General features: G+C 46.3%; 1 protein-coding gene across 2 annotated transcripts in view; it reads right to left on the reverse strand.

The window, feature by feature from the left end:
• LOC111863543 overlaps positions 1-18,458 on the reverse strand; it is a 55,807-nt gene extending 37,349 nt beyond the window's left edge. For both annotated transcript variants that reach the window (XM_023849951.2, XM_023849950.2), the window contains exons 1-3: positions 18,190-18,458; positions 3,427-6,175; positions 2,038-2,219 (exon numbers count right to left, since the gene is read on the reverse strand). In XM_023849951.2, the coding sequence (XP_023705719.1) occupies positions 2,038-2,219; positions 3,427-6,158 (2,914 nt within the window). In that variant the 5' untranslated portion in view covers positions 6,159-6,175; positions 18,190-18,458. The remainder of the gene's footprint in view (positions 1-2,037; positions 2,220-3,426; positions 6,176-18,189) is intronic.
• Positions 18,459-24,928: the final 6,470 nt, after the last annotated feature.

A 24,928-nucleotide genomic window follows, 5' to 3' on the forward strand; every position in this document is an offset into this window, starting at 1 on the left:
TGATGCAAGTCTCGAGCCTTACCTTTACATCAACCTGTCCGGCCATTGTGACAGATCTATTTTCTAAGAGGTACGACCGAGCCTCTAAATGCTCATTCATTGTTTATTTAACGACGCTGCCAGTAGCTCAGAGTCAAATGAGAGGATTAATGAAGTGGGAATGATGTGAGTGGAAGCTGTCGTGGCCTACTTTATGGAACTATCACGGGATTCAATACCTGAACACCAGTCTCATGACCTTCGGTCCGTATGGGGTCAAGCAATGGACAAAGAAACGCGACAAACATCGGGAACACGAGAACATCCCAACTTTCCTTACGCCGGAATTACCTTCAAACCAACAGGATCTTGTGGCGTGCCCTGGACACTATGTGATCCATCTTCGCAACGTACGAACATGGTCCAGCCGACATTCCGCGAATCTCCTGCCAACTCGTCCCTACGTGTTTTGTTGGCCAGACTGAATTCCAGAAGGCGCTGGAATGAGGAACCAACATGGCGGCAAGTTGCCAAGAAACAGAGGCCTGCTGCATACGATTAGAGGGCATTGTTTCAGGGCACGATCGCTCCTGCCCAAGCTTCATCATAGTGTTTACAAAAGCCCACCACTGAAGCCCATCCTGGGCCAGTTCAATTTAAACCATCCTCACTCCCCTTAGACAGATTTCCGTACGATCAATTCTTGGTCTTCCAAGTGGTCTCCTGCCTTCAGGTACTCATAGCTAAATTCTGTGCACCTTTCTCAGGCATGCTACACGTCCAAATCATCTCATTTTCCTTGACATGATCACCCTCATAATGTTTGATAGAGAGTATAATTTATTAAGCTCCTCATTATGCAGTTTTCTTCAAATTCCTGTCACTTTCTCCCCCAGCACTCTGTTGACATCTCATCCACCCTCGGCCTGTGCTACCCTTGGTGAGCCACAACAGATGTGCACAGATGGGACGTAGAGACAAGAGCCGAGACTGTGTGATTCACGTAATTGAGTGCTTTGCCAACAGATGGCAGGAGATGGCATACTCGATCCCGAATTAGCAAACAGCTGTCACTCGTCACGACCATACGCCACAGTTCCGGTTATCCTGACCTGACCTCTCCACGTCGAATACTTTGCCCATACACGGCCGCGTGTCTTTATCTGCACACGCTCTCTCTTCTGTGGGTACGGCACTGTCATATTCTATGCTAATTCTTAAAATGGCGGCCATGGTCTAATGGTGGTGGTATTCCGGCATTTGCTTGGAGAGACTACAGAAAACGACGAAAAACCGTAGTCAAGACGGCTTGTGTCCCAGCCGAGATTCGAACCGAAAACCGCCAGATGTAAGTCTAGCGCTACACCAACTGGTGACGCTGTCTCGACTGCATAGGTTAATACAGTTGGAAATGTTTTCTTTTTTTACAATTCAACGAATCCGTTCCAACTGAAGAAGCTGCTGCACTGAATTAAGCAGGTTTCTACTTAAGAACTTGAAATCGGTAGCGATTTAGCTGTGTCACGGCTTGAATTGGGCACCTGGACACAGTACAGCTCCACCATTCTCAGTCTCAGTGATAGATGGAGGTGAGTGGCCTGCTTCACGCCTCGGCCACTTTAACCCCAGGGAAATGAGACTGGTTTGGGCAGAGAGTTGATCCAGACACTGGAGAGAAGAGAAACCCTCTGCCTTCAACAAGAATCAAACCTGAAATCCCTGGCTGTCCAACCTGTAGGCTAGTCACTATACTGACTGAGCTATCAAAGTTTCCTGCAGGGACGCATTAGGTGAGGAAGTTAGAATATTACATAATGAACAACTTCTGAGTCACCCAGTAGTTAGGATACCGAACACAGTAGGGAGCTGCGGGACGAACTTGCAACTCAGATGGGAAAGACAAGATATTTATGGGGACACCATCTAGAGAGTAGCCACTGAGAAGACCAAGCAGCAGACAGAAGGATAGCATGAAGATGGGCCTTGGGGATGCAACTGCCTCAGTAATGAAGCTCTGGGCCTTCTGAGCATTTCAAAATGCCTGCCCCTGGTCCCTACCTTCATTCTTGGTAACCGGCATTTTCTCCGTGTCCTCCAGTCCTGGTTTCAATTCCCCAGCATTCAGCAGCAGGTTGTCAAGGCGACTCTCTGCCGACAGAGCTGGGTTCATGTCCTCTTCCACATGTCCCATTACATCTTCCTCCCTCTCCACCTCGGATATCACTGCTACACCTGGCACCCTGCAACATTGAGTTCCATTGTTTCTGTACCTGCAGCTGAGCAACTACTAGCTTCTGAAGAAGTACCTTCACCCAAGTTGCTAGTCTGACTGTTTGCTCATCAGCTGGCTATATAGTTAGTTACTTCGTTTGTTTGTTTGTAAAGAGACAATGTAAATCATTTGACAAATGGACAATTATTTAACACATGTAATTATTAAATTCAGAGCATCCTGGAATTATCCAGTTAAGAATTTTTCATCTCTCTATGTGATTCTAGAAACTGCAAGATTAAAACAATTATAAATAGTTTTAGTCAGAAGATAACCTGAAGGGAAGAGACCGCTTATGAGACCTAACCATAGATGGGAGGATAACATTACAATAAGTCTGAAAATTGTGTGTGAGGGTGCTGACAGAATTCAAATGGCTCAGGTCAAGATCCAGTGGTGGGCCCTCATGAGCACGGTAACCAACCATTGGGATCCATACAGGGCACAGGATATTGTGGTTGGCTGAGTAATTCACAGCTTCCAAATAAACACTCTGTACATGTCATTTGCATGGAGTGAACACATACAGGCAGTGTGTGTCCATGTGCCCACATGTCTCATCTCAGGAAATCCTTATAAAATTTTGATTAAATTACATATTAGGGGTGTACATCAGAAGTTGTAACGTGAATTTAATTTTCCCCCACTTCTGTCCAGTATAACACTAACCGGACATGGAACTTGAACTGAACTTATTTATCATTTTTTTAAAAATGGGCCATATCATACAAAATGTATGACATAAAATGCAGAAATTTGGTGATGATGGATTTTTTAACACACGAGAAAATAAGTTGTAACTCTGTACAGTATGGTGTGTGTGATGTGATCAGGTTTGCAATAATAAATTTGTCTCTCTAAAAAATTAACACCAAAGCCAATATGGTGGACCAGATCTAGACATTAAGAATTTTAAAAACATGTGCAGTCTACAGGGGTACACCATTCCACTTTTGTCTGATGTGGTACAGAGAGTCACTGTCTGAACTAACACTAACAGCAAATCGAAATAAGATTGTGTGCACTGTGTTTCATCAAGTTCTTGCATTAAATGGCCAGCACAATTATCTTCCATACCTTTCTTACCTTACAGTTCATAACCATCATTTTATATGATTCAATATAAGCAATGCAATTGTTACAGCATACAATTCCTCAAGTCCTGCTAAACTCACCCCTGATTGGTCGCATCATCCTCTTCATCTTCTCCTATGGTCGCCAGATGGCTGGTTGGTCCCCAGCACCGAAACGGGAAGAAAGCATCAGAGGCTGTCAGCAGCGCTCCAGTGGCGGGCTGGAACACTGTGCCTCCCTGCTCCAACAGTTCCAGCTCTGGCAGATTCATCAGGAAGTCCTCTTCATCTGAGTCAGAAGGTAGGTCTTGCCTCTGGGGCACAGCTACCACAAATGCATCTTCAGGCACTTCTAGGCATGGCTTCGGGGTGACTCCTGCCTCCTGGCTCGACCCTTCAGGCAATTTCTCTGTTTCAGCAGTTCCTGTCACTCTCTCCACAGGCAAGTTCCCTGTCACATTCATGTTTTCTTTGCTGTCTTCAGACCCGGTCCTGAAACTGTTGCACACAACAGGCCTGTCTTCTTGAGAGATTGCCAAGTTTCCCACTCCATCCACTCCTGCATTGCCAGTCACCAATGCGATGCTTTCCTCATTTCTAATCATAACATTGCTGTGTTCTTTACTTGTTGCTTCTGGAATGTCCTCAGTCAAAACAAGATTGGTTCCCCTACCACAGGACAAAACAGAATTGTTCTCCACACTCACAGTACCCACAGAAAAGCCTTCTTCAATATCTGCCCCTACTGATTTTTTATCTACGGTATCAATCACCACAGAATTGTTTTCCACATCTTGCATCACCAAAGAACTGCTTTCATTACTGTCTGACAGTACAGGCATGTCGTCTTTCCTGAGAGTCTCCAAGGGGCTGTTCTCTGAAGAGTCTTGCAGCACAGGACTGTTATCATCGCCTACAGTCTCCACTGCCTTGCTTTCATCATCTCTGCTTACCAGATCTCTACTTCCCTGGTTGTCCGCAAGAGCAGACCCTTCAGTTAACACATCACTCTCCCCACTGTCTGTCCCTACAGGACTGCAATCTTCATTTCTAGCAACTGTGTGTATCTCTTCCTTCACACTTGTTTCCATGATCATATTTATCTTCATCCCTGTTTCCACATTACTATTCTCCTTTGGGCCTTCTTCCACGTGCATATATTCCGTTTCATCTGTTTTCACGTGCCCATTTTCCTTTAATGTTGTTTCCATATGCCTGATCTCCTCCACAAGCCTCAGTTCAACATTCCCATTTGTGTCTGTTAACCCAGCATGTGGCATCTCAGGCCTCTTTCCTTCTTCCCTGATTCCAGACAAACAATTCTCTTCCGTGTGTGACAGTACAGACACTTCCCCATCACTTCCATTTAACACAGGACTACTACAGTTACTGTTTTCCTTCACACCTGTTTCTCTGAGCGTGCAGTCTTGACTGCCTATTCCTTCAGGCCTGTTCCCTTTAGTGCCTGTTACAGAAATGTTTTCCTTATTCCTTGTAATTAAAAGACTGGTATCCATGCTGCCTGTTTTTAAAGAATGGTTTTTGCTACTCCAAGCATCCACAGGCCTGTTTCCATTACTGTCTATTCTTGCAGATTTGTTTTCCTCATTCTCTACTCCCGCAGACATGTCTGTCACCTTTCCACCTTTACTGTCTGTATTGTCAGGCCTTCCTTCTGCAGTGCCCAGCATTACAATTATGGGATCTTCATTCTGCAACCCTACAGACATGTATTTCTTCCCTAAGAATCCGTTTTCCTGCGCCTCTACCACCTTACCATCGCCTTCAACACGCACATCTGTCACTGCGACTGTACGGTCTGCATTCTCTGACCTGGTGGGTACAGTCTCTTCCTCATTCCCTGCAAGTGCCTGTGCACTCTCATTCTCTTGAGATCTGTTCTCCCCCTCAGCAGAACTTGTCGGCTCCCCACCCGCCCCTGCAAACTCCTCCACTAGCGATGCACCGCTCTGCATCTCCTCTGTTTCCAGGACCGCTTTGGGGACAACGTCCACAAGGCGGGGCAGGTCTCCTCTGTCCATATCGACTACAGCTATGGTCTGCACATTCAGAGGGCACTGCGGCCGGTCATTCCTTGGAGGTGGTGGAGGAGGAGGACGCTTCTTTCCAGACCTGAACCTGGCCTGGACGTCCTTACGGGGGGCAGGTTTAGGGGGAAGCACCTTCTCGTCGCCGTAACTGAGCGGTGCGTCCTGAAAGCTGAGCGGCGGCTGCAACGTCTCTTCTTCCAGCTGGTCGAAGGGGCCGAGCACCGTAGAAATGCTGCTGCCTGTGTCATCGCTGCCTGTGTCGGTCAGGCAGTTCAGTTCTTCCTGTGCCAGAAGATCCAGGTACACCTCAGGTTCAGGCGGTACGTCAGCGAAGGCAGTAGGAGGGCCCAGAACCGCGGCACTCTGCGCCTTACGGCGGGGCGGGATGGGTGGTGGGGCAGGGTGGCGCACCAGCAGCTTGATTACCACGTGAGACTCCTTGAGGCTGCGCACGCAATCCAAACGCGTCATGGCCGTGACAGGCACGGAGTCGATTTCCAGCACCTCGTCGCCTTCCTGCAACGAGCCCCAGGTGCAGTGCGCCCTTGACGCGGGGCTGTCGGGGGCGCAAGACTGGATGAAAAGACGGCGCACCTTCTCGCTGGTGCTAGTACCACCCTCGAACTTGAGTCCAAAGCCCAGGCGCTCGCCCGGCAGCCGGTAGACCAGCACGTCCTCTGCCCCATCGGGAGCCCCGCACCCTACATTCAGCACCGTCACGAACTCGTCCACACTCGCACCCTCGACTGCCACCACGGTCACGAAGTCCCTCGTCACCTCCATCAAGCGACCGGCTTCATCTGCAACACAGAGAGACGCCTCAGTGGAACTAACGCACGGACAGAACCAGCAGTGGCACGGTTCAGTGTAGTTCAGACCCCCACACCCCTTCCCGGGCGCCTGAGAAGCCTTGGCACATGGGAGCAAGTCCTAGGCTTATTCACGCGCCTGAGAAGAAAACGTGTAAACTGGTACTGACATCTATTTTAATATTATACTTTGAACTCCTTCTAGGTCTTCAAGATTGTCCCTTTTCCCCTCACTTGTTGTGTTCCCTCCAGCCAGTCCTAACTTCTTCGCGCTGCCCTAACAGAGCGAAGCGAACCACATACCACGCCGCTGGCAGTAGCTAGGATTTGCAAGGAAGCAGTACTATCGCAGAATGTGCCTGCAAGGATTCACAAATACGAGGAGAAGCCTCAATCAGAACAGCCGTTCTGCGGGTCCACATTTGAACCCCGGACCTCCAGAGGACGAGGGAGGACTGCCAATCACACAGGGGTGACCGTGAGCTCGGAGGGTGAGTTGCAGCGGTATGAACTCTCGTCATAAGTGCTACAGCTCTCCAACAATTCTTCATGCCTTAAGCTGCCAACATGACGAAAGAAAAGTCCCTGCGTGTTCAAAGATATCTCCGGCAGATAAAAGATAATAGTACCATATCGACATCCGTAAGAGCTACACAAATAAGACGCGAAATACTGGCGCCATGAAAACCCAACGAGTGACGATCTCCAACAAATGTTTTTAATGAGTAAGTAAAGTAAAGCTATCTCTCTAACAGGCCGTGCAGGCCCATATGGTTGTGAGACGTCGAGGCTCCCACATTTTCTAGATAATCGGCTCACAGATGGCGATAAGGCTGTCAACCCTACGCACCGACCGCCCTTTACCCCCAGGAAAATTATTTAATTAATTCCCGGTACTCATTTCTGTTAGAGGCTGAGTCGACCCCAGGGCCATAGTTCACCTGGAAGGATTAGGTCAACTGAAAAAATGGCTGACAAAAAGATGAAAATTTTTTAAATATTTTAACTTAAGACATAATTAATCTTAATTACACTGAAAATACAGTGTAGCAATTTGACAAGTTAGACAATTGTCAGACGATGGCCGAGGATGGCCAACATGTAACAATTTCTAATGGTTAATTTTCAGTTTTTTTTATGTAACGGAGTGGTTGTAAATAAAGTTGCACTTGAGACGCAAGCGAACGTGTATAAGTGGTTCCACTGTAGTGTGAGAATAGAATTTAGCCACTTTCCAATGATGACGTGTCGGATACGTTACTGTCTAATTACGACGCACCCTACAAGGAGTATATGACAGTACACTGCGTATACCTTGACTTTAATTGCAACAGCTTCCTAGTACCGAAATATATATTGATTGACACACAGTCGATATATCAACTCGCGCAGCAACACAGTGCAGAATGACACAAAACACATTCATGACACTGTACTTGCATCAAATACTTTTCTGAGGAGTCTGTGGAGGCGAAAGTGGAGAGGAACCCTTGGCCCCAGTACTGCCAACATATTTGCTGTGAAAGTGACCCGACCCCGAGCCCCGTGACACAGAATCAAAAACATCGGTGCGAGCAGATCTCTCTGGGGGTCATCATCCTTGGCTGGAGTCACACCAACGCCTGAATGCAGTGACTAGAGATTTTGCTCGATTCTCGATTAATCTTCTACCATTTACATAAAACACAGTGGTAACTATGTGGACCACATGCTATAGCACTAAAAACTTCTGTCTACACAGGTACTTTATAAGTTCCGTATGATTTCCACAATAAACAGCATTAACCCTTTAAAGATTTAATTTGTTCTACATAATATATATAATAATTCAGTCCGTACCTCTCAGGAAATATTACGTCACCATTACAAAGCGCAACCGGTTACCGCTGTTTACGGAAACTACCATTGTTTATTGTGAGAACCATACGGAACACACAGATACTCTCTGTGGGCAGAATGTAGGGTTTTAGTATGTTAAAGCGGGTGATACAAATAGCGACCAACTGGGCTTTGAAAGGTTAGCCGGTTGATTTTTGTAGCGGAGACGGAGCGCGTTTTCTGTGCAGCAGAGTTCATTGTTGCCTGACGTACGACACAATAGTGTGCCGAATTCCCGACAGATGTCGCAACGTACTGCAACCGGATCTGTCTAGCCAGATGGCGATTACGTCACACGATCGACATCCAGCGAGTTGACGTTACAAGAGCGGAAGGCGGGCGAGTTCAATGTTCAAAAACTCGTCTCGTTACTCTTTTGTTTCTATAGCCGATAATGATCTTCATGCGGTACTTCGTAAAACAGGAAACATCACTCAGCGACATGCGTGCAGACACAACTCTAGCCTAAACGCATACATACGGGCAGCTTGCAGCACGCGGACCTCTAGGAAAACGTACAAATATAGCACGGTTGTTGTTCTAGTGCGTGGGTACGATATCTACCTAAACTGTGTTAGGAGGCAGGAGACACTGCGTAAGGGGGGGACTTCCGCAAGAGACTAAACTTGCGCATGCGCTACAAAGGTCACACTCAGATGACGGGATAACCTGAGATTCTAAAGCTGCATTTACTCCTGTCACTTCGATCTCGCCTTTGTAACTTGGTGTGCGCGCGCGATCTATTTAACGACCCTGTAAGTACCTAGCGTTGAAAGGTAGAATGACTGGTGAAAGATGAATTGAAAATGTTTCGAAGGAAACGGACGTGAAGTAATCGAGGCATTATACCGGCATTTCCTTCAAGGATCTGAAGACAACCACGAAACACCGCAGTCAGGATAGCGTGTCCTAGCCGACATTCGAAGGAAGCACCTCTGGAATACAAGTCTAGACCTGCCAACTCCGCTTTGAAACTTGATGTTGCATGTGCAAAAAACAAATAATAATACGCCTACAGTTTATGCAACACGTGAAGAAAATTTCCGAATAATTTTCAACGGGGCATTATGCCAGTAATTTACACTGTTCAGACAGTTAACGAACAGCTCAGAAGTAAGCAATTTTTTGGTGAATATTCACCACAACGCCAAACGCTATGAACAAAACGAAATCTATTCTGATGAAGTGCCAGCCTGAGGAAAACACAGAACACAAAGTGAACAGATACACTAACAGTACTGCGGTCTGCATTTTCACGGCCGTGTTCACATGAGCCCGCCACCGGTCCCCAGTCCACTCCAACACATCCCAATTCCGATTTCAAGATAACTCGTAATAATGGAAGACAAGTTTCCTGTGCGGTCCGTGCCGGGGCTATATGAAGAGGGTTAGTAGCGGCAGGGACGTGATGCTAACCACTCACCTCCATGTAGTATCAAAGGTTAAGAATGCGAGGAGCTATACCTCCACAAACAGGAGAAAGTTCACAGTGGCCTGTACTGCCAATCCTTCGCGTCCTCAATCAGGGTCCTTCTCTATCCATGCATTGAAGTCTCCAATTATCAGAGTGAACATCGGTGTGCGTGGTTAATTCATTAATTAATCAGTACACCATGAAGGCGTGTGACAGAGTGGAGGTATAGCTAGACACATTCTTAATTTGGGCACTAGTTGCAGGTGAATGGATAGCTTCACGCCCCGGCTCCCTTACCACCAGGGAAACCTCGAGGTACGAATTGAATAAAAGCCTGTGTGAGTCCCAGAGACGGTCTGGGCGCTGTGGAGAAAAGAAAAATCTCATACACCTGATGGAAATAGAACCTTGATTCCCCGGCCGTCCTGCCCGCAACCCGTCATCACAGAAAACAGAAACCTACTATAACATCAGCTTCGTGCATTCTGCGGTCAAGGAATAACTTCTAAGAAGAGCAACAGATTTAGTTTCTTGCTCTTCACGTCTTCGCAGGGTAGCAGTTGCCACTGCTGCCTCGTTTCTGGTGCCCTCTTGCGTCAGTCCACATGAACTGCGCGATGGAAGAGCCACATATCCTTACCGCTCTAAATGAATAAGCAACTGCGGTACGACAACTCACCTATCATAACATAAAGAGACACGAAATATGGGCCACTAATGACTAATGCTTGCGTACACTGTCCACGCAAAGACATTCACATGCTTCCTTTACTCGAAACGGGGACGGAAATGGCTTTCCAAAACTAAAAGCACGGTGTCTACCCCAGTTTCCAGCTCTCACTTCGAAATGTATAAAAATCCTGTACTCAATCTCTAAATAAATTTATCAGTTACGTTATAATGACGTCAGAACAAATATATTGTGGCATGCAGACCGGCTGTTGGGCAACGACCGTAAAATTAGCTACCATAGAACAGCCTTTGCTAAGTAATTGCTCTGCAAACAACGGCCGTTGCTAGACAATGGTTGAGTAGCGATCACGTGGGCACCCCAACAAACACGAACGCAACAATTGCACTGCAACAGAGGGACGGTGTTGTAAGCAGGACAAGTTAGGAGATGCGCAGTTGCTGATTGGTTAGTTAGTTAGTTACTTAGTTAGATAACCGCTGGGGTTCAGCTGTGAGCTGTTGCTGTTAGAAGCTGGTAGTTGAGGAAGGGGAACGTCGGCAACTGAAAACCGCTACCAAACAACGACAGTGACTGCAAAGAATGTTATAAACTCCGTGTAATCCCTCCATATGAGCCCCCTCCTCCGACCTTCAGAGACAATGTACAGGGCCCACCATGCGACACGTTAGGAAACGTACACAGAACACACTGTAAGTCTTGAGTATCTTACAGAACAAGTGTGTCGGACAACTTACGTCCGAGGTAATCCCCCCGATAAATATTCACCGAGTTACGCTCGAGATGCACGCACAAACGCGCGTGCGTAGGTCTTCACGTTAAATGTGCGTTACTGTTGTTCACTTTTAACCAAAACCGCAAGGAGTCGAAAAATTCTACTAAAACTTCTCAATATCACAATTAATTAAAATTCGTTCAGAGAATTCAGACCGTTCATTTGCGGTCCGATGAAAAGACAGAGAGACATTTGCGCAACATTTCGTTCCGAAGGCTTCACGAATGTGTAGTGAAAACCTGACATTTCTGGATGGGATTAAGTATTCATCGTACTCTCCGCACCCTTCGTGATCTTTTGACTTAAGTAATGGCTGCTACAGTTAAACAGGAGACAATGCCAAGGGCAGGCTCCAAGTTCCCGAGGCCCTGCAAATGCCAATCACGTTTCGGCGCAACAGCACAACAGCCGTGGGGCTGACCTTCCCGAATGGGCTAGCTCTTTCATTATTGCTAGGGCACAACATTCTTTATTTAGAATATGGGTGAGAGATCTCACAGCGCAATCACGGCTATACTTAGTTGGTCTCTGGTAGCAGAACCTGAGGTTTCAACACCGCTATCAAACCCCACCATTGGACACGATCCTGAGCCAGTTCCATCCACCTCCCATCCTCACAACCCACTTCCCTAAGATCTATCTTACTAATTAATTAACTCTCTGGCAGCAGAACCCGAAGATTCATCAACAACAAAAATCTCTGTATAGGTCCCGCCGCCTTACAAGCTATTGTCGTCGATCAATATTAATGTCATCATGTTCCCAGAGCTGCCAAGTCTTACAAAGGATTTCCTGAGCAAAATTCGGTACGAAAATCTTGTCCTCGGGGCCAACTGAACAAAATCACGAAGTTTCTTCTTATGTAAGATTCTCTGCTGTGGGCCGTGGTCCGTTGAACACACGTTCATAAATATCGGCTCATCTTCATGCGACCCTCATCTGCTCCTAAGTTAATGTGAGACTTCCGCCAGCCGGTGGCTCCGTGCTCCCATCTCGCTGCATCGGTGACAGCTCCCGTTCCCTTGCCACTTCAAAGACTGAATTTCTTCTAAGTAATATATCAATATCCAGTCCGTACCTCATAGGGAACACATTACGTCTCCGCTATAAAACCCAACCGATTAATGCCGTTTAGGGTAAGAGTCGCTGTTTGCTGTGAGAACCATGCGGAACACATAGATACACTCTGTGGGCAGAATGTAGGGTTTTATTATGTTACAGCAGATTGTACATATAGTTACAACCGGAGAGACAGATTTTCCGTATGGTACCAACAAAAAACACAAATTTCCCCCCTTAATCTACATTGGGCGGAGTTTTAGGTTTTTTTACTGTGATAACGGGAGTCCAGATGGGAGAGACATCCAAGCTGTGTTGACGGATCGCATGGTCTGCCAGGGACGTGTGGACGGATTCCTCGTATTTCCTGTACAGGACGGTGTTTTAAATAAAACCAGGACCATGTGTAATGTCCAGAAACATAATATTTGTGTTAATGTACCACCGTCACAAACTTTTAGATCTCATCCAGATACTGCACTTGCATACTCCCGCTAAGCTACTAATGGACTTCCCATCCCCCAAGAGGACTCTTTCAAAATCAACTGCATGAGCATATCTTCTTTCCAGCTGGACCTGTCCCTAAATACAGAAATGACGAGACACCGACGGCGGTTCGGTGCTGTGAACACGCGATGCGTCACAGTCTCTGAGACGTAGAGCCCCTTGCGTTGTCAGTGTTCAGGAACCTGTTCTCTCCCGCAGCACACCCTAATTGTCAGGGATACCACACTACAAAAATAATAAACATTTAGGATTTAATATTACCTTTTTGTCTGACAAACGCACGGGTATGGAAAGGGTTGGAGACGCCATATCGAGTCGTCGTGCCCCACCTTAAGTTATGGTCCTAAAACTTCCGACAGAAAATCCCGTCCACAATAACCTAGCATTCGAACCACGGACAAACCGCGACGTTTGGTGCTGCAGACTGGTCCTCTGATCGAATCCTGCCAGCAGTGTAGGAATCGCCGTGGGCTTCCTGAGGAAGGTCAGTGCTGCCACGTTGTGACGTCACAGTGGACAGAGGCGACCCCCGGGTCACAGGTTGCAGATTCCACTCTTAGGCCCCCCATACACACACAGTTTGGCCTCCCGTTCGGCCTGCACAGTTCAAGGCTGAAAGGCAAAACTGATGTGTGTGGTGCGGCCGGCCGGCCGGCCAATCGTTTGGACTGTAGGAAACCCTTCAGTCCGTCAGTTCTAACTGCAGGTCGATCGGCAGGCCAAACTGGGTGTGTATGGGGGGCCTTACAGTCACCTGTTCCCAGTGTCTCATAGAATCGGGGGCGGGTATTTTTGGAAATTCAGTCACCACAAACAGCTACAAGTGTTCACGCAAACATATGTGCGTGAGGAAAACACAGAAACTGAGCAATTCGGGATAGCACACAACGTGCAACCTTGTCCTTGATATAAACGCGGGGACTGCGGAACACCGGCTTGTGTTTCTGCTGACGCTCGTCAGTGGAAGTCGCAGTAAAACGCTTTACAACCTCAATACATTTACTCATATTTCTGGCGTGCAACCAAATGCTACAATTACATGCCTTAATCCGGTATCTCAAAACAGCAGGTAAAAGGTAAAAGCTATCCTTGTAACAGGCCGTGGAGGCCCATAAGGTTGTGAGACGTCGAGGCTCCTACATTTTCTAGACAATCAGCTCACAGACTGCGGTGAGGCTGCCAGCCTTACGCTCCTGCCGCCCTTTACCCCAAAGAATATTCCAAGAAGATTCCTGATACTCGTTTCTGTTAGAGGCTGAGTCGACCCCAGGGCCATAGTGCGGCTGGAAGGATCAGGTCAACTGAAAAATCCAATGACTTCGACGGGAATAGAACCCGCGACCTTCCGGCTTGTAGCATAGTGCCCCCACAGAATAGCAGGCTATTGTACTATTCCCTTACAGGAGAGCCGCCATATTGAAGGTCATTGAGACGTACGTGAATTCACGACGAAATGCTATATTGCTCCCTGTGCCACTGTTAACATAACCTGAACACTAGGGAGGGATGCCTCAATTGGTTCCCAGCTGAAAATGTTGCAAACCTCACAGAATCTAATAGGATCCGGCGTCAGAGCAACATCTTCAAACAGTTTCGGCACCTTCCGCCACGCTGCGCCACCTGACAGAAGGAAGAACTGCTGTGTTCCCTATTGCCCATCCACTTGTTCTTCCCGTGGCAGATAAACATAGCGAAACGGAAAACTCTGCACATGCTTCTATGTCTGTCCGTCTCCACGTTTCATCTTCGGAATTGGTGACTGGTCGGTTTTCAGAAAATGAAACGGCTATGGGCAGGACGCCTAGAGTTCGAATCCCGCAAAGGACACCATTCTTCTCACTGTATCCAAGCCAGCTGTGGGCACCACCGAGCATCTTACTCGTTCATGTAGAGCAGGTGCCGGAGTAAGGCGACCGGAGCGTAAAGCTGGCCAGTATCTAGGTCTGGAATGTGTGGAATGCTACCTCCACTCTCCCTGCATCCCTTCGTGGCGTGGAGTTTACATATCAAGAGATAGGGCCCTCCCTGCGTGAGGTGCGGCCCACTGTTTGCATACTCTGCCACTCATTGTTGTTTTAGTGCGTCTGTCTGTCGTCTGAAACGTTTGGCGCCAGCTGACTCATTCGTATACAGGACACACAAGTAGCAAGCACACTGTGGTCCGTTGCCCGGCGCCTCACACGACAGGTTCTCCTGTTAATACGCACAGTCGATGTGTCTAGTGCTTGGAATTATCTGAGGGTACTCCACACGGAGTGAGCCATGTTTTGCAGATATACTTTTTGCGTTTTGATACATGTCACTGGCCTTGTTGTGCCGTAACAAAGCTCTACACCGCACACAGCCCGAACGTTTTTCAGGTTGCATACATTAAGGAGATGTGTGCTTTGCCTTCTGAGCCAATTCCTTGTTCAGCCGCTGTTGGGTGGGTTGGGGGGGGGTGATACCGGTGTGTGGAGCTGACTACTCACCTCCATCTAATGCAGAGGTCCCCCTTTATGTCTAAATTGTGTGGTGCTTCATAAATTAGGCACAGAGACAACTTTAATTTCCAATTTTGCTCACACTCGGGCAACAAGAACGAGCACTTCACACGCAGACAGGCCTACACGCGTTTCTGCGCCAAATGTTTGCCGGAGCGAGCAATGTGTAGGGAAGCATGAATCACGCATGCGCTTATCACAGTTTACCGCAAGCCTTACGGTTTTCGAGATAATTAAATAAGAAGGTTTGAATTCCAATGAGGCCGCTACATTTTTCAATTGAACTAATCCTTCCAGCCGCACTACGGCCCTGGGGTCAGCTCAGCCTCTAACAGAAATGAGTACCAGGGATCTTCCTTGGGGTAAAGAGCGGCCGGCGCGTAAGGCTGACAACCTCGCCGCCACCAGTGAGCCAGTTTTCTAGAAAATGTGGGAGCCTCGACGTCTCACAACCCTACGGGCCTCCACGCCCTTTACTTTTTTTAGTGAGTATTATGCCCGCACATTCTCGCAGTCTACATGCCCAACCAAACGCTCCTCCTGCTTTACGCTGGCTGTACGGGGCATCAGAAGCTTCCATTCACCGACTGAGAATCTGAACACTGCAACAGGGTGCCTGTTATGAGCTGCATATGTTTCCTAACTTGTTAATTACCTCCCATAAAATCATTGGCTTCAATGTACATTTTTGGTAGGTTATTTTATGCCACTGTCAGTGAAGGCTAAAGTAAAGTTGTCTCTGTCCTTAACTGATTAAGCATCTCACATGAAGACGTGTGGGGAGTGGAGGTATGCCAGCTTCACGCCCCGGCCACTTCAGAAACTCTGCCTGCACTATACAGCGTCCAACGGTACGACGTCTGATGAAGGTGACGCCAGGATTTCTTCGGCGAAAAGGGTGGGGGGGGGGAGAGACAGCAGAAATGTTTCTTTACAAATTTACGTTTAAGCCGTTTAAGACTATTTTCACTAATCGTCCTCTATATAGTATTCCTGACAGAATAATTTTTAATACCTTCAGTTTTTATTATTGATATTCGACATGACTCTTTCTTTCCATCACTTCTGGTTTCCCGAAACGTCCTGGTGAGGGGCCAGATGCCTTCTTCAGGGACATGTGATGACTGGTGAATTGGAAAGGATTTGGGGAGATACAGTCGTGGCCTATTCCAGCTAGTGTGCAGTTACAAAAAAAGCATAGTGCATCTGATGCCCCGGTCGAGCTTCGAACCGAGCACCTCCCGAATACAAATTTAGAGCGTTACCGCTGCGCCAGCCTGCTCGACGAATGTAGGTACAAGTCCACTGTCGCAACGATAATTACACCACGAGTATCATACTCCACACAGATATGATTTGTTTCCTTACATTTGCTTCTGGCTGCTTGCGTCTGTATCGTTCAAATGCAAGTTGTACGTCATAAAAGTTTCACTAAACTCCGTGGCTTTGGTCCGCAAGCGAACTATACCGACCGAGCGACCGCCGCTTGTCGGAGAAGTTAATGTCAGCTTTAGCTGTTAGAGGGTGTCGCGTGGTCACCGTGGTCGATCATAATATGTATATCGACGCTTTACGGAAAGTATTTCTAATACTGCTCCGATAAGGACCAAAATTACATTGGGTCGACTGGTATACGAACCATACCATATCTGACCGAAATCCAATCAGTAATTTCGTAGATAAAACAAGCTGACACACGGGCGGACAAGTCCTACATTTCATGAGATTTGTGACAACAATTCCTAATAAAGTCCACTCTGTGCTTAAAGCAATGCAGCACATGCAGCAATGTGCAGCGCACATGAATATAAACATAAACTGTATAATAACTGCATAGCCGTTATTTAAAAACTATAAAAAGACAGTTCATTTACTCCCGACAGAAGGTTCAGAAGTTGTACTTCTTTTTCAACGTAATAATTCAGGTTTGAAGAAACTGTCTCAAGTTTTGTCTGAACAGACAAGTGACTCATCTGCCTTCCTAAATGCGTCATGTGTCTTTTAAAGCATGTACTCAACTGTGAACAGCATTTGTCATATTTCGGTCCGGATTATCTGTAACCTGATTAGCGAGAGTTTACTGTACACAGCCCGAAATGAAATCCTACAAACGCTTCAGCCAGTAAGTCAACGCGCTGTTTCCTAGCTCCGTCTACACCCGCAACGTACAACCCGCTGCACGTTCATACGGGAGGGGGGGGGCACGGTGCGTTCCTCATTATGACTTCCCAAGTCACCATTGGCTAACTTCACCACGCAAATTATTCAAGATCACAATCACACGCACAGAACACGGCGGTCGAATGCACAGCAATCCTGTGGTCCTCCGCGGTCACTCCAGACAACCGTCTGCATAGTACGTCATGTTAGGCCACGACCGCTTCCTTCCACATCCTTTCCAATTCATTATTCACTAATCACCCATTCATTCGACGCTATACAGACTCTGCTAATGACATATAAAACAAAAATACAGCAAACTTGCGAGCCCTCTGGTAACAAGGAACAAATGACAAAACACTAATTTGTTGGTAAACAGTGACGTAGCAGGCAGGGATTGGTTGCAATCGCCGGATTCAACCAGCCAGATCAAATGGCAAGAAGCAACAGTCCTGTCTGTTTACAGCATCCCGCTGTTTTGCTGCAAGGTTTCATGAAACGTCTGAAAACTATATGAAAACAGTTAGCGGTCAGGGCAGGGCAGGCCCCTTTCCGCCGAAATGTTACACTGAATACACCACACGGGTGGGAAGTTTGTTCATTCACAATCCGGTTGGAAAACAAAGGACTGCAGATGAAATGAAACAAACATGTATATCAGTAACACAACTATTTTTTTTCTGAACACATGTTATAAAATGCATTATTATTACTTTTCTAAAAAACACTCTTCTCCCTAGACCGAAGTAAACCCTAAATACGCTACATCATCAGGGATTTTAACCCATGCCAGAAAACCAAAGAGCGAAAGCGTTTTATCTCCCTTGAATTACGTATGTTGATGAACTTTCATGGCCTTAGGCAGAAATCACCTTTTGGGGCCAGCAATTGAGAACTGGAAGGAATGTTGCGTTCCAGATTAAAAAGGCAACGGTTATATCGCAATGGAATTTCAACTGAACACGCCTTCCTATAGCTCCGGCCACCATTTCGCGTAAATATAAGAAAACTGCTGGCATATGTCAACAACACACTCACCCTCTTCCGATAACAGAACGGTATGGTGATAAACGCAGCTGCAACAACAGATGACAGCTTCACACAGATTTCAATCTGGAGCAATCCATTCACAGTATCTTGTGTCACCTCGAATTACTGCATATACGCTATGTACACAGTCACACAGTACACTAAACACGCAACACTCACAGACTTCCAACCTCCATTTGACCAAATTACGGGACCTGATTGTCTAATGTCGCCGTAAACACGGAACAGTTCGCGCCGAGCACCTACACACTCAGACTTCGTTCGCCTCTTTGACCGTTTAGTTTTGAAATACGCCGCGAATGGCGCTATCAGAGGCGGAAGAATCATGAAAGAGGAGAGAGAAATCTCGAGTGTGTTTAGTCAGTCACGGCACTACAACACAACATTTCTCTTCTCTCGTTTCATTTCTTTTTTATTCCAAAGCCTCCAACAAGAGATCAAGAAAACTGTACGTGCAGTGTTGCCATCTTTATAAACACGAACTAGAAAGAATGTCCTAATAAAATAAACAACACGATTTGACCGAACAAACAAAATGAATGGAATGAAATGGGGAGCGAGATGCTATGCCTGGGGGAGAATACTCTGTCAATGGCTCTGGATAGCTGAGAGAAAATGCTGTTTCCTGGATAATTTTGGAGGACGGAAATAGAACTACATAAGCGGCTCGTGGAAGGGGAATCCAAATTCCTTTTCCAATGAACGTCCTTGCCCGCCTGGCTGTGACCCTGTTTTATGCAGTTTACACTGAAATTTCTATCATGACCTGTAGGCCATTCAATGCGGCCAACAACTTTTTTCCTATCGTCCCCAAGAAGTGCCTGACTCCAGCCTGTAGTAGCAGTCCGAGGGGCAATTAGCAGCTCACATTTCCACCCATATCGGGGATCCGACATTGTTGTGATCAAAAGCATTAAGCCCGCGATTAAGAAATTCTAATCGGAATATTAATTTGAAAGTAATTCCAGAAATACGCCTAACGCGAACTAATTTACACTTTCCAGAGAAAGCCATACATTATCGTAAGTGGATAATGTTAATTACTAACACACGTAAGGCATAGCATCGTGAAACTTCCAAACCTGGGAGCCAGAACTTCGACACTTCGAGCCGGGTCACGTTTCTCGGTTGTGGCAAATGAAAACGGCACAGTTTTACGTTTCACACACAGTAACTTTCATCTCAGAGGCAAAATATTTCGATCACGTTGAACAGTTCATAAATCAACTTGCGGTAACCAGCCACAGCGTCCGTTCTCAGACAATTTCAGAGGTCACGCACTAGCTGAAGTAGGTCTGACGACTCCTCCGAACTTAACAACTCTGTATCAACTGCAAAGCATATTTAAAGTCGAGTGAGGTAAACGAAGCTATTTCATGCTGCCAGTGAATAAAACTACACAAAAGGAGATTTAGTTCATAAAATTAACAAAACGATGTTGTCACTAGCCATCACGGAACATCTCTTCAGGCTAAATACTGCGAAGAACAAAAAAAAACTCTCATTTTTGTATCGGCCTTGTTATTTCAATGGGAGGAATATTTTGAAACGCTTTATATTTGCTTCTGATCGATAAGACTCGATCCCACGGTCTACGCAACAAGAAGTGGCCAGTTCGCGAGAATTAACTGACTTTGCTCGTCTTACCACTGTTACGTCATTAAATGACGTAGCAATAAATGAATAATCGACTTCATACGTAACTCAGTAAGTTGTGTATATTGTTAAACCAACATTTCCACGGGAAATTACTGAAACCAAACTTCGTCCAGAACACTCGCCCTGAACAACCAGAAAAGTCCTGGAGAGACACTCCGTTCTATCTCCATTCATAGCGTGCCCATGCACAAAATTCTGCAGAGAAATTTGAGGAACAAGTTCGTTGAATTTGTGGTTTTCACAGCGGTGTCTATGGGAAGTACTATCTTGCGGGATGCTACACCGTGTAGTCTGGTAGAAGTTGACTGACATGTTGCCGAGCAAGTTATGGCCTCCATCTTTAGGCTCAAAACGTAAACCGAGCAAGCAACAAGAAAGAAGCAAGAAGCGCCCTGCTTCTTGCTGTTTTGTTTACCCTGTTTTGTTTGCTTTAATTTTCATAACTCTTTAAAGCCCAATGGTCACTTCTTATACCACTTGCTTTAATATATCAAAACTCTGCATTCTTCCCACAGAGTGTGTCTGTGTTTCGTATGGTTCTCACAGTAAACAGCAACTGTTTCCCTAAACAGCAGGAACCGGTTGGGCTCTGTAGCGGAGACGTAAGGTTTCCTGTGAGGTAGGGACTGAAGTCTTATATCTTATTTGGAAGAATTTCAGTCTATAAAGTAAATCTTATTCTTTGCGTTGATTCCAGTGTTCTACTGCCCTTCTGATGTCATTTGTTATACAAACGAGCCGATATGACCCATCACGCAGCATGCAGGAAAGAAAAGACAAGAAAGCAGAGGGACAGGTCGGAGCAGATACTTCTTTATGCAGAGATCCTGTTCCTTTCCTGCTTAGCGTGTCAAATGCAACGACAGATCAAGCGTTCCATACCTCCGCACCCAATTTCTCTGACGTCCATCTACACCCAGGTCTTCCAAGTGATCTCTTGTGTTGAATTTCAAGACTAAAATGTTGTATGAATCTCTAGTCTCCCTCATGCATGCTACGAGTTCCGCCGCTCATCCTTCTTGACTTGATCGCCCCACTAATATTTGCTGAACAGTACAAATTACCTAGCTCCGCCCTGCCTCCCGTCACTTCTTCTCCCTTGCGCCCAACATTCTCCTCAGCTATTGTTTTATGTTAAATTGTCCCTACGCTTAATTAAGCACCACAGAGTGAAACAATACTGAGGAATGGAGGTGTAGCTCCACGCATTCTTAGCTTCAGTACTATGTGAAGACCTGTAATCAGGGCCACGGCCAAAGATACTGATTGGAGAGGATCCTGGGTGAGGCTCGGCCGCTTTGGTCACAGCGGCGGTGATGACACAAATCCTTGCTTCTGCCGGGAACCGAAACCCTACCGTCAAGCTCATCGCTTACGAAATCCCTGGACCGAGATTCGAAACTACGGTCTCCACAATACGAAGCATAATTGCTACCCACTGCACCGTGATGTAAAAAAAAACAGAAGGATATGGGATGAGAAGGGGAACAGGGTCCGATCCCAAATAAAGTCCTGAAGATGAACCAGAATCAGAGGCTTGAAACGCTTTCGCTTGTCTGCATCATAGCAAATGCAGTGGCACGAAACAATTGAAAGTAACGAAATCCGGATGCACGGTCCAGCTACGTCACGTTACGGATTGTTGCGGCCATTTTGCAACTTGCGGCGAGGAAACAATACAGGCTTACCAACATTTCAACGTATAGCAGAGGATGCTGAGTGAGTCGTGGGGAAATTTTGGCAGGCAGAAGATCCTAGCAGGTTCCTTCCATGATCGCAGAACAGGGCACATGAATTCAAGTGTAGCAGTTGTCACAATACCGAACCTGACCGTGGCGTAAGTTCCATACGCACCACAACTTCCGAACATCACTCGTTTCGGCATTGTCCATAGACGAGGGCTTCGAGGGTGGAAATGGCCCTTCAGAACAGGGAATACGCTCCAGATCCGCAGAAGAGCCCGAGGAATAACAGAAACATATTATAAAGGAAATTATTACAATGTAGGCTCGTGAACGCTTTCTAACATGCACCCTTCTGGGAACAGTACGGCGCCGTAAACAACTCGAAATAACTTCCTCAGATGCTCAGATGCTCTAAGCATACGGTCTACTCGTGTCTAGCCACACTTCCAGCTCTGGGCTGAGTTTTCCTGACGTGTTTCACGCGAAAGTGCGGGACGATAGAAAAACGAAAGGTTCTTCAACCGAATTTAGCTTCAAGAAAAATATAAACCATCGCCAGTTGAGTTATGTGGCTTAGTACTGAAACAAAAGATAAACGGGACTGAAATTGGGGGGACCACACAAACAACAAAATACGAGAGAACCCCAACGTCTGTGTACGCATTAAGTCGCTGAAGTCACGAAAACGATTCTTTTTAAATCTATAATTTCCGCTCCTCCCATTTGCACGTGTGTGCCAATCAAAATCCACGAAACAGTTAAATCGACTGCTTATCTAACATTGTTATGTTCCTTGGGGAACTCATTCACACGTTTCCCATGCGGAAAATGTTGGAACAAGACAAACCTCACTTCGCGCAGGGCTGCACTACATAACATGCGCTTATATGAAGCACAATTATGCAAAATTTTACGAAACGTCTTTCGAGTTGTAAGTTTGCAACGTACGAGAAACGACGGATTCATTCAGTTTCCTTCGCATCATTTCGCCGAAGAAGAAAAAAGGACAGAAAGATCGGTCAGAAACAAATGAATGTACGATTTTGTAAATCAGCGTCTGCATTTGTTCCAGGGAACAGCGGATGGAGGCCACTGCGTGGCCTGAGGCAGAGCCGCATTCTGGCGACCGGGCGTTGATTGGTAACGGGACCACGAGGTGAGGAGATCCATGGTCGTTTCCTACCTGATCCACATCAGCTGGCATCATTCCTTAATTTTCCGTAGAGCTTAGTAAGAAGCATCAATCGTGCTCTCGTGGATTTTAAGTTGTAATATCTTTCGTCATCTGCCTAAAAGGACTGAAATTACAGAACTGTGTCAAAACGGCAATGTCATGGAAATAAGCGACCTCCGATCTTTGGAAATACAAGGCGAGCTGACGGAGAACTTCCGCGCTCTGCGCCACTTCAGCAAGGTCCGTTACCCGAGAATGTGACGATCTGGCAGCCAAGTTTACTTTTTGCAGTTGTTCGCTTTCATTACGTTCGGGGTTGGAAGAGAGTTCTGAATGTGGCAACTCTGCCTGAATGTGGAGCAGGGTCAACAACGTACTGCTCCCTGTTAACAGATGGCAGCAGTCGTCATGTGAGCGCCAATTTCAGGTGACCATGACATTTACCCATGTTATCTAACCTTCAAAATGGGTAATAAATACACTTAAGGAGGGTGTGCATTGTTCAAAATAGTTACAATTACTCGTCGGCGGTCTTCAATGAATTTAAAAAATAAACTGCAGCACAACACCGGTCAAAATTCTCTGATATGTCATGTTTCTTTTTAATTCATGGGCTGCATACACTCAGAAATGCAGCATGAACTTGAAGCCACGCCCAGCCATATATCATGAATTTATATAAACATGACTGCGCATGCGTGAACTATTTGATGGGAAAGATACCACTGCCATATCAATTTATTGTATCAGATATGCACTAAGACTATGCAGTGCTTGTTACGGTCATTTTCTGCAAGAGTATGTGAAATCTGAACTAGCAAATATATACTACAATATGGGGGCCATCCAAAGAAGTACGTACCATGGATGGTGAGGATGGGGCCTCCCCTTCCAGAGTCCAGAGCACCTGTCAGTAACAACAGCTATCACATGTTTACCATTACCAACGTGTGAACATAGCGGCTGGACTACTGGTGCATGAGATGGTAGGGGTTCACAATACTTCTTTCTGCATTACTCTATGTCATTATATATTTACAATTCCTGCTGGCCATTGCACACAAATAACTTCATTCAGCTCAGCCCTTCCTGAGAAGCCAACAGCTACTCAGTAACTTCCCAACATTCATGGAACTTGAAGGTTCAGTAACAGGTTAACAACAGCCTTCCATTGATCCCCATCAGTAACCTGTTAACAAGAGCCCTCCACTGATCCCCAACAGTAACCTGTTAACAAGAGCCCTCCACTGATCCCCATCAGTAACAGGTTAACAAGAGCACAAGAGCCCTCCACTGATCCCCATCAGTAACAGGTTAACAAGAGCACAAGAGCCTTCCATTGATCCCCATCAGTAACGTGTTAACAAGAGCCCTCCATTGATCCCCATCAGTAACCTGTTAACAAGAGCCCTCCACTGATCCCCAACAGTAACCTGTTAACAAGAGCCCTCCACTGATCCCCATCAGTAACAGGTTAACAAGAGCACAAGAGCCCTCCACTGATCCCCATCAGTAACCTGTTAACAAGAGCCCTCCACTGATCCCCATCAGTAACGTGTTAACAAGAGCCTTCCATTGATCCCCATCAATAACGTGTTAACAAGAGCCTTCCATTGATCCCCATCAGTAATGTGTTAACAAGAGCACTACACTGATCCCCATCAGAAACATGTTAACAAGAGCCCTACACTGATCCCCATCCTCAGCCAGATCAATCTGACCGATACCATCCCATCTCTCTAAGATCCATTTTATATTATGCACCCACCATATTGGTCTCATTTCTTCCTGGCTTTCCCACCCATATCCTATATGTATTCCTCTGCTGCCCCATTATTGCTACATACCCTGCCCATCTTATCCTCCTTGCTTTGATCACTCTGATGATACTTGGCAAAGAGTACAAGTTATGAACCTCCTCATTATGCAGTTTTCTCCAACCTCCTATCACTCCATCCCCCTTTCGTCCAAATATTCTCCTCAGCACCCTATTCTCAAACACCCTCAATCCATGTTCCTCCTTTAATGACAGAGACAAAGTTTCACACCCAACTGTACACAAATGGAAATATTTACGAGTACAGGAATACATATAGTTCTTTCACCTGCCCACAATTCCATTGTATGGGCTTCAAAAGGATGTTCTGTCAATCCATGCTAGGCAGGGTGGCCATCACAACCACCCAGCTGCACATTGTGGGGAAACGAG

This window comes from Cryptotermes secundus, unplaced genomic scaffold (genome assembly GCF_002891405.2).
Source record: "Cryptotermes secundus unplaced genomic scaffold, Csec_1.0 scaffold184, whole genome shotgun sequence".
NCBI lineage: Eukaryota > Metazoa > Arthropoda > Insecta > Blattodea > Kalotermitidae > Cryptotermes > Cryptotermes secundus.